The following is a 16,025-nucleotide window of genomic DNA, read 5'->3' as shown; positions in this document are numbered from 1 at the left end:
TTAGTACCACATCATTTGTATTACTTACATATCTTATACCTGTACTAAAACTATATATAGGACTGTATGTACACCGGATAGAACACAATGAATTAATCAATTCTTCTTCTTTATTGATCTGTAACTTCTCTGTTCACATTCTTGGTTTTTACAGCATCTTACCGAAACTATTTTCATGTCTCAACCTCAAGGTTTTTTAGATCCACTTTGTCCTGATCATGTCTACCATTTACAAAAGTCTATTTATGGCTTACGGAAATCACCCAGGAAATGGTTCGAAACGTTTTCAACCTTTCTTACTGACTATGGGTTTAGTCATAGCACGGCAGATCCATCCCTTCTTCTATACCGTAAGCAGTCTCTCACTATGTATATATTGGTATACGTAGATGATATACTTTTTGACAGGAAATAATGATGATATAATAAACCAGTTATTGCTTGGTCTCTCGGCACGATTCAGTATGAAGAACCTAGGCCGCATTAATTATTTCCTTGTCATGGAAGTCATCTATACTACCACTGGAATTCATCTATCACAGTTCACATATGTTTCCAGTCTTTTACACAAAGCCGGAATGGCAGAATGCAAGCCAATTGGGTCTCCAATTCCAACCAAAACGCTACCTGCTTTACAGTCCGTTTTGGATTATGCTCAAGCAGAATTTTTTCGACATATGGTAGGTTCTTTGCAATATTTGACAATTACTCAGCCTGATATTGCTTACACAGTAAACAAATTATGTCAACAAATGCATCGACCACTTACAGATGATTTAAAACTTCTTAAACGACTACTTCGGTATGTTAAAGGGACTGTTTATTTTGGCCTCCCTATTACTCACGGTTCAATCGATTTAACAGCATATTCCGATTTCGATTGGGCTGGCGACCCGACTGATCGCAAGTCTACTTCTGGCTATTGTGCTTTTCTTGGCGAAACTCTCATTTCTTGGTTTGTCAAAAAGCAGAAAACTTGCTCGCTCTTCCACGGAGGCTGAATACCGTGCTTTAGCTACTGCTGCTACAGATTTAATCTGGTTACGCCGTTTATTACAGGAATTTTTGCTATTTCTACTTCTCAACGACATACAGTCCTTTTCTGCGACAATATATCTGCTATGGCTTTGGCCAACAATCCTATCTTCCATGCTAGGACCAAGCATATCGAAATAGATTTTCACTTTGTTAGAGACTGCATTAAAAACAAAGTGTTACAGATCTCTCACATTTACACTCAAGACCAAGTAGCGGATTTGTTTACAAAATCCCTCTCCATTCCCCGTTTTACTTATTTACGAAACAAGCTAACAATTGCAGAGTCTACTATTATCTTGAGGGGAGGTATTAAGCACACCAGTTAAAATAATGATTTACACGGTTGTGCTTCTCATATACTAGCCATGTGCCACTGTACATCTACGACACTAACCCAGGTGGTGCAAAGCTTTTCCACCGTTGACTAATAACAGTTTTATCTGGGCTGTTCACATGTCCAATGCAATCATGAAATGGTTGTAATATATACTGCTACAGTGAAATGAGAAGGGGGCACAATGGTTTTACGACTGAAATCTTCTTCTTCTTCGTTAGCTAGTATTTGCTCTGTGTTTCTTTGCTTTTTACAGGTTAACTCCTTTGCAGATTTCAACAAATTCTTGATACCCAAACATTTTGTATAAAATTAGTTGTATTTGTATATTTTGTTAAATTAAAATACTTGTAAATTAATGAATGAATAATTTAAACTAATTATGTATTTTTTGGCTAATTCTTAATACAAAGATAATCTCTATTTGAATGTGATTTTCAATACAATGTTCTTATTGTTGTTGGAATGTTGCTTCCAAATTCAAACATTTTAAAAAATTTTATGTTGTTTATAATTTTTACGTTAAATTTTTTCTGGCAAAGTTAAATTTATGAACGTTCAATGAGCTTATTTTGTCCAAAAATATTATATATATTTAATTACTCATAAATTATTAATTAACAATTAAATTATATTTTAAACAAAAAAAATGTCAAATTAACACAACTAATTTAGCCAAACAGTTTGGCATTTCTCATGTAATGCGCCAATAGTTTGGTGTTTTTAAAATTAGCCAAACAGTTTGGCTAGTTTGACTCTTTTTAATTTTTTGTAAAATTATGCTCCTTCACGTAATTTAAATTTTGACTATGCTTCTTCTTAAAATTTGTTTTGTGTAGGTTTTAATTCTTTTTGCAAGAATTTAGTTAGTACCTGATGCTTAATGATTATTTAAGCTCTGTCATATTTTTTGGGTTTTGGGTACTTGCCAACTTTTTCTTTTCTCTTTGATATAGGATCTTGTGCTAGTAGGTCTTATTTTTTATTTTTGATTATAGCTATTTGAGTCGTTTAGTGATTGTTAGATCCCTTTAAAGATTTGTAATATTTTTGTTGTTAACAAGTAGGCCCTACGATGAATATATATATGATAAAAAAGAGGTGGATCATATCATGAGAGATATTTATGATGGATATTATGTGTAACTCAATACCTTCTTCAATTTTTGTGACTGTTATAGGCTCAAGGTTTTTGTCACCTTTCCACTAGTATTTTTACTTCTGCTTACTCGTCAGACTCACAAGCCAATTTTGCTATCTACGGCTCGGTTCACATTTTTTGTAGGAAGTTCGTGCTGAATGTTGATCCTTTGCTCTTCCTTTTTTGGGTGATATCTCCTTGCAGCCCTAGTATGTTCTTAGGTATTTTTGTAACTATTAGTATAAGGAACAACCAGCTATTAGGTTTTATTTTGCTTTATTTTGTAGCTCATTTGAGCATTAGTGAGCTGGAGGTTCCTTTTAAGGACATTGTAATATCCTTTTTTGTATTAATGCGTAGGCCCCTCTGTATGTTTTAACAAAAAAAAAAGGTCTTAAACTCCTTTATAACTTCTAACTCTTAATTTATAATTCTTTTTCTCCAAATATTGTAAGCCCTAAATTGACATTCTAAAATTTTTTAACTCTTAATAAGAGAAGAGATGCCCACTTGGCCACTTGTAAATAAGATTTTATTTTGGATAATTTTTTTAATACTTTTCAAACAGTATTTTAGTAAAAAAAAAAAATTTAAACTATATATTTTTGAGTTAAAAATTTCCTTTAAAAAGTAGTAAGAAATGTATCCCAAACAAAACTTCGATGAGTAGTGTGGATGCATCTAATGAATGAAATTGTTTAGTCTTTTTGGGAAAGAATCACATAACCATTACGTTTCAAAAACTCATCATTTTTTTTTTTAACCATAGCACATGTATGAAAAACAAGGCTTATGATATCTGCCCAAAAATTTACTTTTTGTATAATTTTTAGAGTTAATTAACTACTAAAATATATATTATATTCATCTTAAAATAAATTTAATGAGAAAAAAATTAGTTTGCTTAAATTTAGATCAGAACATTCTGAGCTAAATTTTTTTCAAAAAAAAAAAAAATCATTATCAATAGAAATTCATTTTTTCTACAAGCGAATAATATTTTCTTAAACCAAATTTGAAATGTCCTCAACAGAAAGAAATATAACCAATTTTTATTGCAACACCTGCATATACACCATTGATCCCACTGTTATATCCTCACAACAGTCGCAACCTTCCTCTCCAAGATTTCATGAGCCCTTCCCTTTCCCACATACAGAAGAAATCTCTCCTTATCATCATTGAAGGCAATGGCTTTTTTTTTTTTAAGCTTTTTCATCTCCATTGTAACTCCTTACAGAGCTGTCTCCTCCCACAGCATATTGGTAGATGATGATTCTTATTGCTGAATTATTATCCTTGCTCGTTAAAAATATGATAGAATCAAAATAGAGCAGGTCTCTTCAAATAATAAGAACAATAATAACTTTATAATAATTATATTTTATTAATAATAATATATAGTAATAATAATAATAAGAAGAAGAAGAAAAATAAAAAACAGAAATGTATATAAAGCATCCATTAATATCTAATCGTCCCTTGGAGCTCGAATTCCAACATAACCAAACCCAACGACGAGGAAGGTGATAGATTGCAAGAGGATGAAGATAAAGAAGTAATCATTTCCAAATTTGAAATCATAGCATCCACACAGTAACAGGAAGACGCCCATTAACAGCTCAAGAGGATAAAACCTGAAAGATTAACAGTGAGAATTTTTGAAATTATATTCAAGTAATACAGGTAAACCATTTATTATCTATAGAATATATAGAACTTTATTTTATACGTACCTATCCCAAAGTTTGACTCTAGATTGTTTAGAACTGGCTGTAATTGTTTTGGCCTTCGATTTATCTCCTAATTTCTTGGTGACAATCCATTCAGTCGCCCTTCCAGTTTCACATAATCCAATAATTACTGCTTTCGAACGATGAAGCGACATTACATTCTCAAATAGTATCCAAAAGACAATTAGATGAATTGAGCTGTGACATCAAAGGATTAAAAAGAAAATCTTTATTAGTGTTACGAGAAGAAAGAACTGTAACTATGAAGAATATTTTTATCCAAAAATTATGGCTGGATCTTGTTTGGCTGAAAGGATTTGTAGCTAAATATCACTGTTTAGATCCATTGTATCACATATATATATAGCAGTTGAGAATATAAATAACCAAGCTAGTTGTAAGAGAGAAACTAAGATGAAATATTGCAAACCTTGGTGTTCCAACGGCATTTAGAAGGGTGATTGCAGTTGGTACGTGTACCAAAGCCCATTTGGGGATTTTAATTTCCGGCAAGAAAATTGTTAGGGGGATCAGCACACAAAAGAAGAAAAAGGTAACAAAATGGGTTACAATTCTCCGGGCAAAGAAAAAGCTGTAGAAAATGTAGAATTTCTTCAAGAAGGAGGCCTTCTGCATTTTCAAAAGGACAAAGTGTTAATTCAATGGCATAATACTATTAATTACAGATATTCTTAAGTGATTAAGCTTAATGGATGATGGATTAACCTTGGCCAACAAAATTTCCCAAAATAATTTCTTGAACAAAACTGCTGGGCCACATGACCATCGATGTTGTTGATAACGGTAAGCCTTGAAAGTGCTTGGCAACTCACTTTTTACCTATTTAATTCATTAACCAACCAGATAATTAAAAATTAGCATGAGAGAGAGAGAGTGACTGATAATATTCAGTGAAGTAAGACAAGTAAGAACCTTGATGCTTCCAACATAGACAAATTTCCAGCCTCTAAGAGTTGCTCTCACGGCCAGATCCATGTCTTCCACAGTACTTCTGTCTTCCCAACCTCCGGCGTCATTAATGGCTTGGATTCTCCAAACTCCTGCTGTTCCTGTTAAATTCCACAAGCAAGTCTTGTCGGTTTCAATATTATATTCTGATAAAATAATTCTCTTGTCTTACCAAATTTTAAAAAATAAAGATGTACGTATATATGTTTGTTTCATATATCTTATTTTTACATATTAAAAATAAATTTCAGTTAAAATAAGTTAAATATTTTAAATTTTGATTCAATGATCTATATTTTTAATCTCAGTTTTAAATTTTTTTACTAAATTTGTTTACTTCTATTATATGTTCAAAAATTTCTGCTCTAAAAGAAAAGAAGAAAATTCATGTGTGAGAAATTGAGAGTACGATAACAGTTTCAAATGCTAAAACATTAGAAATTATTGCTAAAAAATTAGAATAAAAATTCCAAATTTATGCTTTGACATTCAATATTAAAAAAATATATATTTCGACCAGTGAAATCAAATAACTAAGAATTCTGAAAAAGAAAAACCCTACCATTGAAACCAAAGAACCCGCAAGAAGTTGATCCTGATTCTTGCTCCACCTTGAAGTGGTAATCCATAGACATTTCTTGCAATCTTGTCATCATGCACTCATCCGCATTCACTACAAAACCAAACAAGATCAAGCTTTAATTATTAGAGTACTCAACAATATCTAGTTATTATATATCAAAAGCTTAAAATTTTATTATTATTACAAAATTTCATAGTTCATCTATATATATAAAGCAATATGGCTAAATATCTATAATTAGTTATATTTTAAAAAATGTGATTAAATATTTTTAAATATGTTAAATATGTAATGTCACATTTTCTTATAAAAGCCACAATAAGTTAAACAAATATTTCTAAAAACTCAAGATTCTTCTAATTCCACCCATATGGAAAAATCAACCAAAATAAAATTATGAAATGCATAATTTTATATATGAAATAGTAAAATATATATTTAGTTCTTTCTGATTCCACCCATGATAATATATGATTATAATTAAAAATTATAATTCTAATCATGTTTTTCAAATAAATTAATAGGTTAATAACATAATATCCTAATTATTTTCGTATATGTTAACTTATTGTAAAATAATTTTTTGCAAGTAATAAGTTGAATTTTTATATTGTTTAAATTACCAAACTTCCATCGAGCTTGAACAAGAGCAAGATTGGGGTTGTGAATAAGGAATGGAATGGTTCTTATGAGGAAATCAGGCTCAGGTTGAAAATCAGCATCAAACATGGCGACATATTCACATATTTGCACATAGTCATGCTTCATTCCTATCTTTAGGGCACCAGCTTTATATCCCTTTCTATTATCTCTCCTCTCGTATTTTATGTTCTTTCCCTTCTTCAGCCATCTATTGCATTCTTCATAAACCAGCTCCTACATTATTACATCAAGCAAATTAAAATAATGTTGTTAATTAGTAAGAAAAAATGTTATATCAACTATCAAATGATTGTTTCACACAAAAACTGATCAAAAATACCAACATATTATTATTTACTGAAGAAAGTGAGATATTGAGATGATCTATCTCAATATGTTACACAATATGTTACCTTAATGATCAGATCAGTTGAATCATCAAGCACCTGTATTATTAAACGATCTGCTGGCCAAGTAATATTACATGCTGCTCGTATGGAAAGTTGGTAGACCTGAAATATTACTTTTGCTTCATGAGTATAAGTATTGCATATGTACAAATGTAATAATAAATATGAAAAAAAAAAAATTATTTTTGATTTTTCTATGCTACTGTTGGTCTTTATATTTTATATAAATATGTCCAAACTTCACTGTTTTATCTTCAAATTAAAGAGCTAGAAATGTCTTCTTTTCTTAATCTAATATTCCATGTCAAAATAAGAATCTTCTGAATGCAAATTATTTTAAAATTTAATATTTAGTACTCAATATGATCGAAAATATCTTCTTCTTTTTTTCACACTTTACATATTTTCATCCAAAAACATGACAACTAATAAATTTCATAAATAATATGCTTCGTTTGAAACAGCTTTCTTAATGCTTTCTAAAACAACTTTTTAGTTAAAAATTTTCTTGAATTAGAAATCTTTTTACTAAAAAGTTGTTATATAAAACAATGAAAAAGTTGTCCCAAACGAAGCGACTAATCTCGATAAAGTTTACCTCTTTCTCATTATACATTGGTATTTGAACAAGAACCATAGGGTAGGCCAAGCTCCCAAGCTCTTCATCTTCTTCAATAGGACTACACTTGTATATCTTCTCAGGCTTCCGACAAAATATTTTGACGTAGAGACTGGTAAATCCCATCAATACTTTCTCTATAAACACAAACACCAACATCACCAAACAAACTGCTAATATCACTTTCATTAGCGGCAAAATTATGACCTCCTTTAGCCACAGCAATGCCGCCATTACCGACTTCATTGCCGGCAAAATCACCACATCCTTCATCCATAATAATGCCGCCCATATGCGAAGTAATAGCCTATCAGTCGGCACAAGAATATACTGATAGGCACGAGCCAGTGATATTTGGAGCGAGAGGTTAGTTGAACCTGATTAGTAAAAGAAAAAATTTGCTAATTACCTTATAATTATATAGAATGTGCAGCCTAAGAGAGAGCTTAATTAATTCAAACCTTCCATATTGTTCCTCTCCTGCCCCGAAAATGGCAATGCTGAAGCTTTGCAGAGTTTTGGACGTATTTATATTGTGCAGATAGGCTTGCTAGCTCATGTAGAAATTAGACACGAGGAGTTATAAGCCAGCTTGGATCGGAGCTCTGTTATTATTGCAGCCCTTTCTTGTATTACATTATAATTGAGAAATTATTGTTGGCATGAAAGGATGAATTATTGCTTGGTTAATTGTCTGAGAAGTTTTGCTGCTGAAAGGAAAAGAAATGACATCACTCTTTGTTTGATTGTTTTTTATAAGGGTATATTTCATTATTTTTGGTATCTTTCTATTGATGGATTTATTGGATACTTTTCGTTTAAAAATGTAACGATCAAATTAATGGAATTTTTTTGTAAACATCGTAAAACACATAAAAGGATAAAAGATATATAATTTTGTAAATTTTTTAATTACTATGTATGCAATTCGTTTATCTTGCAATTTTACAAAATATTCTATTGTTTTTGTGTAGATGTCTTACTCACTCGACAATTGATACATGGAATAGTAAAGGAGCAAACTAGCACTTCCACCATTAACGACCCTGAGAGTAACAATCCGAGTAGCTCATCCACCGGCATCTCCAACGGAAACTCTCATTTTTCACTGCAAAATGTGGTAAAATCAAATAGTGACGTGATTCATCTCTAATGGGACGCCATTTTGCCCCCTAACCATCGCTCGTTTCTTTCGCGCCATTCTTAGGCAAGTTCGGTAGAGAGAAAAGAATGGCGCAAGTGAACAGTGCGACGCCAATATTAACGTTGCACTGTTCAACTGCGATCAAACAACCGAAACTCTCATTTTTCACTGCAAAATGTAGTAAAATCAAATAGTAACGTGATTCATCTCCAATGGAACGTCATTTTGCCCCCTAACCATCGCTCGTTTCTTTCGCGCCATTCTTAGGCAAGTTCGGTAGAGGAAAAGAATGGCGCAAGTGAACAGTGCACGCCAATATGTCGTCGAAGTTCACTTGCGATCAAATGGCAGAGTAAATGGCGTTCGATTGTGACATTTGAGGGCCTCCATTCGGTTGTTTGTCGAACGGTTGGAGATGGTCTTAATGCCTAACACACCATTTGCAATCAAGCCTTATTACACATGTACCAGCCCATTCTATATAAAGCAACAACTGTACAAGAATTACAGACTTGAAGAAAAGTTGTCTGCTACTATCATTACAAGAAAATCGTTCATTACCGACGAAATTTCCGGCAGATAAAGATGAAATATTACCGACCAATTTTTAGTAAGATTTTTCGGCGGATTTCTAACAGATTTGTTTCCGGTGGATTTTTCGACGAATTTTAATAATTTTTGAGAAAGATTATATATTCGTAATTTCATTAATTAATAATTTCATAGCCTATTTTAATTAATTATTAATTTAATAAATTTAATATAACTTTAAATAATTCAAATTTACAAGTTAAAGTAAGAATTAGTTTAATTATTTATTAATAACTTTAATTTATTGTTCTATTAATAATATTAATATTAATAACTTTAAATTACCATTATATTAATAACTTTAGTATTAATATTATTATTAATAACATTAACTTGTTTATTAATAATTTTAACTTTTTATTTTATTAAAAAATTTAATATTAATATTAATAATTTATTTTAATTATTTATTATTTTAATTTTTGTTAAAATTTTATGGAATTAGCTTATTTAAATTTAAAATACTTTATAACTTAACACATTTTACATCACAGCAGAGTGGTTGACACCGTGCAACAAAACATAAGAGGTCCCGTGTTTGATTCTTCGCTCGAATGGGCGGGCAGGCTGGCCGAGGCAGCTGGGTAGTCTATTTTCTTAAATTATTATTTTTTGTTATTCCGGCAGCCTTTTTCTGCCGGAGTTTTTGTTCGACGCAAAATTTTTCCGACGCTCATTTTACCGTCGAAATTTATTCAACTGAAAAACTTTCAATTCCACCGGAAGCTTAACAATTTCTCGTCAGAAGATCCGCCAATATTGTATGATTTTCCTATAGTATATACTGTTTCTGATGTTACTATTGTTAATATGATTTAGCTGTATTACATTTGTCTTTAAATATGCTCATTTTCAAAGGTTATATGTGTAATTAATGGGAAAGATAAGTAAACTACAAAATTCAGCTTTGTATGCCTCCGATTTCATTTGACCTTTGCTTTTTATAAAATAAGTGATAGACTAGAATTGCTTTTTTTAAATGATTTTCACGAGAATCATATAGCTCGTTTAATTATGAGGAAATGACATACATGCAAAAAAATCATTATATATTTATATATCTAGCATCTAAACATTTAAACTTGCAGCTCACATATTACTTTAGCATCTAAATCACTTCAAATATATATGTGAAAAAATATAATTTATTTATTTAAGTTAGTGTTGGGAAGTAAAACCATGTAACGAAACAAAAAAGAAAAGAAAATAGCGGAAATGAACACATGGATATTTATTGTGAAAAATTTTGAAAAAAGGAAAGCATGAGCCACACCACACCGCACCAAGAAATTCACAATGAATTTTTTGGAGAAATTGAGCATATCTCTTCTCTCATACTCTTTTCTCGTCTCCATTCATTCTAAATATAGAATATAATAAGATACACTTTTCAATACACTAAATGATGCAACTCTTCATGTGAAACAAGAAAAAGAGGGAAAAAAATGCTCAGCCCAACTCGTAACACCACAATATTTGAGTCCACCCTGTAGCACCATAGCACTATAGTTTACAGTGAATCATAGATCTTTTCTCTCTTAATTTCTCCAACTTGAGACTATAGTGTTGTAGCACCGGAGCGTACAATAGTGCGGCTTTGTACAACTGTATAGACCCCGAATCCTAAGTAGGGGGAGCATTGCCTCTGCAATCATGGCAAGAACTATACGAAATTCACTGAATACCGGCTGTATTTCCAACGATCAGTTGACGGTTGGAACTATAAACTGTCGATTCAACCACCTGTATTAAACGCTAAACCGCCGGAACTTCCGGCGGCCAACTGACTGCCGAAAATACCGCCGGTATTTTTTTTTCGTGGCGGCTTTTATCGGTGGTTTAGCCGACGTTTTTAAGTAAAAAGTTTTTGGTGTATAAAACTGTCGGAAAACCGTCAGAAAGGGCCCTAAAATTAAATACCCCTCACTTATTCCTTAATTCTTCGCGTGGCTCATTCTCTTTTGTCTAGACGCCCTAGTCCTCGCCGAATTGTGCTCGTTCATTTCGTCAACAGAACTCTGCCCGTCGAACGCCGCCCGCGCCCTTGATGCCCTCACTCACTTTTGACCGCCCTAGCCGAAGGTGATCTCCATTCTTCTACTTATTTTTTTTGCTTTAGTCAAGAATATTTATAGTAGACATTTGTAAGAGGATGTACCTTGATTAATTTATAATTTTTGCTATTGATATTCATCTTGTTGATAAGACTAGAGAGGGAGTTGAAGGTAAACTTGAATTATGGAGGTCCACCTTTGAAACTAAAGATTGATTTTGAGAAAGCTTTAAGCTCATATCATTTTGCTTTAGTCATGGATGTTCTCAATAGACATTTGCAAAATGATGTACCTTAGTTTATACTTTTTGCTGAAGATATTCTTCTTGATGATATGACTAGAGAGAGAGTTGAAGGTAAACTTGAATTATGGAGGTCAACCTTAGAGTCTAAAGGTTTTCGCTTGAGTAGATCTAAAGCTGAATATATATAGTGTAATTTTAGTAGTAATATACTTAGTGAAGGAATTGTGACTTTGGGCGATCAAGTCATTAATATGAGTACATGTTTTAGATATATTGGATCTATTGTTTAGAGTGAAGGTGAAATAGATGGGGTTATTATGAACAAAATTCAAGTTGGATGGTTGAAGTGGATGCATCGGGCTTGTTCTGGGATTGAACAATCCCCCTTAAACTTAAGGGAAAATTCTATAAAATGGGGGTGAGACCTACAATGCTTTATATATAGTGCCAAATGTTGGTCATTAAAAGAGAAGCATAATACTAAGTTAAGTTTTGTAGAGATACCATATGGCGTGAAGCTGCCGCCAGTAATTATTGCGACTACCCGTTAGTTTGGCCACCAGAAATACCAGGTGTACGTTCTTACCGTCGATAATAAACCGACGTTTGTCGGCAATTTTTGCTCAAAATTTTCTGGCGATTTACTTGCAGTTTTGGGTTCATTAATTTTTGGGTTGTTTGAGCCGCCAGAAAATCATCGAAAAATTTTGCCGCCGAATATTGGCCGCCGGTTTACATTCCCTACCCGGTTTATTCTGGCAGTTTATAAACTGCCTGGAATTTTTCAAACCGCCGAAAAATATATCAAAACCGCCAGAAATTACTGTCGGTAATAGACGATTTTCTTATAACGAGCTCGACGAAAATGAGATTTAAGTCAATAGTATAACCTGATTGATCAGCATAATCATATTTCACACATAACTACTAGTTAATATTAGTGATATTTTTAAAAAAATTTGGACATATAACAACAACAACAACATCATCATCATCAAGCCTTATCCCACTACGTGGGGTCAGCTATATGAATCATTTTTCTCCATTGTGTTCTATTAAAAGTTAAATTTTTGTTTAAATCTAATAAAGAAATGTCATTCCTAATATTTTCTAACAAAGTCTTTTTAGGTCTACCCATACCTTTCTTAACACAAGTCAAATCTAATACCTCTACTCTCCTAATCGGGTCATCGGAAGGCCGCCTTTTTATGTGACCAAACCATCTAAGGCGATTGTCTCTAATCTTATCTTCTACTGGAGCTACTCCAACCTTTTCACATATATGCTCATTTCGTATCCTATCTCTAAGGGTAAAGCCACTCATCCACCTGAGCATCCTCATCTCTTCCACACTTAACTTAGTATTATGCTTCTCTTTTAATGGCCAACATTCGACACCATAAAACATTGCAGGCCTCACTACCATCTTATAGAATTTTCCCTTAAGTTTGAGGGGTACATTTCTATCACATAACAAGCCCGATGCATTCCTCCACTTCAACCATCCAACTTGAATTCTGCTGATAATATCTTCATCTATTTCACAATCACTCTGAACAATAGATCCAAGATATCTAAAATGTGTACTCTTATTAATGTCTTGATCGTCCAAACTCACAATCCTCTCACTATGTCTATTACTACTAAAATTACACTCCATATATTCTGTTTTAGATCTACTCAAGCAAAAACCTTTAGACTCTAAGGTTGACCTCCATAATTCAAGTTTACATTCAACTCCCTCTCTAGTCTTATCAAAAAATTGTAAATATAAAAATTGTAATATTAGATATGTAAATTCATAACTTTTTTATGATATGTATGTAAACCTCTATTTAGTTAATTATTATATCCCTAATCAAATCCTTCAAATTCAATATCATTTATATACTCCTCTTTTATGGTTTCTTATTTACAAGGGAATATAAAGCGGTGAAAGACAACAATTAATTTTTATTATAATTATGATTTCTTTTGAAATATTTGTATATTATATAAAATAAATTATATAGTGAAATCATGATTTCATTATAATTAAGTTATTAGTGCTGCCAGGATATAAAATACCTTGTTATGAGATCAAAATCCAGCTTATTTACATAGTTTTATAAATATTTTCCCAATTCGTAAATATGCCAGCACAATTTACTAAAGAGACATTATTTTTTTCTCTTTTTAACAATGATTGCCACTACAGGAAAACAGCTCATTTCCGACAGAATTTCTGGCGGAAGTCAATTCGTCACAAATTTCCGGCGGAGTTTCGGAGGATTTTTTACGTCGGAAGTCCTTTTACGACGCGCATGAAATCGGGGGAAATATTTCCGCCGGAAATCTGCCGGAAATGCAATTTTCTGACGGATTTGACCATTTTCCGACGAAAATGACCGCCGGAAAATGACATTTTTCCTGTAGCGTGCTTATTTGTGAGCTATAATACTCTTTTAATGCAAGTTAACATAAGCTATAAAAACACTCATTAAAGTTTCTTTTTGACAATATATGTTTTTTTGTTGGGAATAAACAAAAAACAAAACAAACAAGAAACAAAATTACGGAGAAAGAAAATCGATATTTAATATGAAAAATCTAAAAAAATTGGAAAAAATCACAGAGTCACACCTCATTTAAAAATTCACTATGAAATATGAGTGAAATTACATAGATCTTATACAATAGAACTCTATTCTTTATTTCAAACTCAAATCCATCGTCTCGAGACATATACAAGAGAGTGCAACGCCCAATTTGTTACAATTCGTTCAAAAATGAAGAAAAATTTGACTCAAACGACTCGCAACACCCTAGTGTTGTACCCGTAGTGCCTTGGTGTTGACTCCTTTATCTCCAACTACGTCTGCAATGCTTTGGTGTTAGAACTACATTGTCTGGCCATGAAATTTTTTTTTCTTCAGGGCTTCACTTCTCCCCAACAAACTCCTCGTTAAACTCAATCTATAGAATTGAAATTTAATTTGAATCAATAACACGACTCAATTGATCAACACAATCGAATTCTACGGAAAAAAAAAACTAGCACCTCTATGACAATAGGAATGTCCCATACTAATCTAAAAAATCTCCTTGTTAGAAAATATGACATAACAAATTTATTAGAATTTCCTTAAAAAATCAGTAATCATACGAAGATGATTTTGTTTTTTTATTTTTAATGAATTTGCATTGAAATTGATGGAATTTTAATACTTCCTTAATTTAGCATTAATCCTAATTAATACAATTCACTGTCATAGCCTGTTATTTCTTCCTTCTCTAATTTCTTATTATGTAAGGTGGAGCTAAATACAACGTTTAGGAAGCGAGTCCAGCTTCCTATCAAAGAAGAAAAACTTAACCAGATCAACTGAGATTTTGGTTCTATTTCTACTGCTCAGATCGGCAATTTACGCTTCGTTTGGGACGACTTTTTTATTGCTTCTTAAAGCCGTTTTTTAATCAAAAAATTCAAGTTTTTTTTTACTTGAAAGCTACTTTAATAATCTGTAAGAAAGCCATCCTAGACTTCGTTTGTGATAATTTTTTATTGCTTTTTAAAACAAATTTTTAGTGCAAATTTGTTTTTATTACAACTTTTTATATAAAAAATTAGTAAAAAAATTATCCCAAACGAAATCTTAACGCCAAAACGAAAAATTACGAACAACGTGCTATTAAATTCATCTCCAGATCTTCCAAATTTGTAACATAGGATCTTTTCATAATGCAATAAGAGAGAGTGAACCTGACATTTAGATTCGAATGCGTAGCTGGAAAATTCTGCTGATTACTATCAGTAATGTATAATGATTTGGGTCTGTTTGCCGAAAAAAATGATGCCCATTTCGTTTTATTTGCCCACTGACTGCAAATAATAACTCAATAATGTTTCTGCAAAGGACAAAATAACAACAGAATCATTTAAATGCATTTGGCTTTTACAGAAGCAAGCTTTGGTTGTTTAATTAACAATTATAGCATAATAGATTATAGCGGTGGTATTATTATTTGGCATGGAAAAATAATTTTGAAAAGAGACAGAATCTTTAGTAGTATATACCCCAATATGCCGATCTGATCAATTTATGGAGATTAGATAGGCTCATTGAGGAATCAAAGGAAATCAAGCGGCCATTGGGGATCTGCCTAGAGTAAATTTTGCCCCAACTAGGCTGGATCAACCTCAATGGTATTTGCCACAAAAGAAATTCTCCAATTGAGACATTCTTGTTAGAAGAACTCATTTGTTTGAGACACTCTACTTCGACAAAAACTAGCCTCAAATAGACGAGGAATTATTACGTTCGGTGGAATCCGAACGTATCCGAATGTATACCGAGCAATACGGAGTCATCAATACTGAGTTTTAGGTGACGTGGAGCGTGGTTATTGGTCTCTGAATGCATTCGGTGACCGGACGTAATAATTGCTCCAAATAGAGGGGCATACACTTAGTAAGAGGAGATGCTCGTTCAAATTAGAGGTATCAATATTTGACACGACCCGAAAATCCGACTCGACCCCGA

The 16,025-nt window shown here is 32.3% G+C and overlaps 1 protein-coding gene across 1 annotated transcript; it reads right to left on the bottom strand.

Moving 5' to 3' along the window:
• Positions 1–3,539: 3,539 nt before the first annotated feature.
• Positions 3,540–8,066, bottom strand: LOC110107853 (glucomannan 4-beta-mannosyltransferase 1). Its single transcript, XM_020838280.2, has 10 exons — positions 7,931–8,066; positions 7,449–7,846; positions 6,854–6,952; positions 6,422–6,674; positions 5,778–5,888; positions 5,180–5,316; positions 4,973–5,086; positions 4,677–4,876; positions 4,250–4,444; positions 3,540–4,150 (listed from the first exon to the last, which is right to left on the bottom strand). Exons 1-10 carry the CDS (start codon positions 7,935–7,937, stop codon positions 3,985–3,987), a joined length of 1,680 nt encoding a protein of 559 aa, XP_020693939.1. The 5' UTR covers positions 7,938–8,066; the 3' UTR covers positions 3,540–3,984.
• Between the last annotated feature and the right edge of the window lie 7,959 nt (positions 8,067–16,025).

Source organism: Dendrobium catenatum, unplaced genomic scaffold (assembly GCF_001605985.2).
Source record: "Dendrobium catenatum unplaced genomic scaffold, ASM160598v2 fragScaff_scaffold_847, whole genome shotgun sequence".
In the NCBI taxonomy this organism is placed as follows: Eukaryota; Viridiplantae; Streptophyta; class Magnoliopsida; order Asparagales; family Orchidaceae; genus Dendrobium; species Dendrobium catenatum.
Note: the sequence above shows the minus strand (reverse complement) of the source record. Positions and strands in the feature narration are given on the sequence as shown.

Coding starts and splice junctions, on each gene's coding strand:
- LOC110107853 (XM_020838280.2), bottom strand. Junction 6,953..7,448: donor CAATGTATAATGAGAAAGAG/GTAAACTTTATC, acceptor GTAATATTTCAG/GTCTACCAACTTTCCATACG. Junction 4,877..4,972: donor GGGAAATTTTGTTGGCCAAG/GTTAATCCATCA, acceptor TTGAAAATGCAG/AAGGCCTCCTTCTTGAAGAA.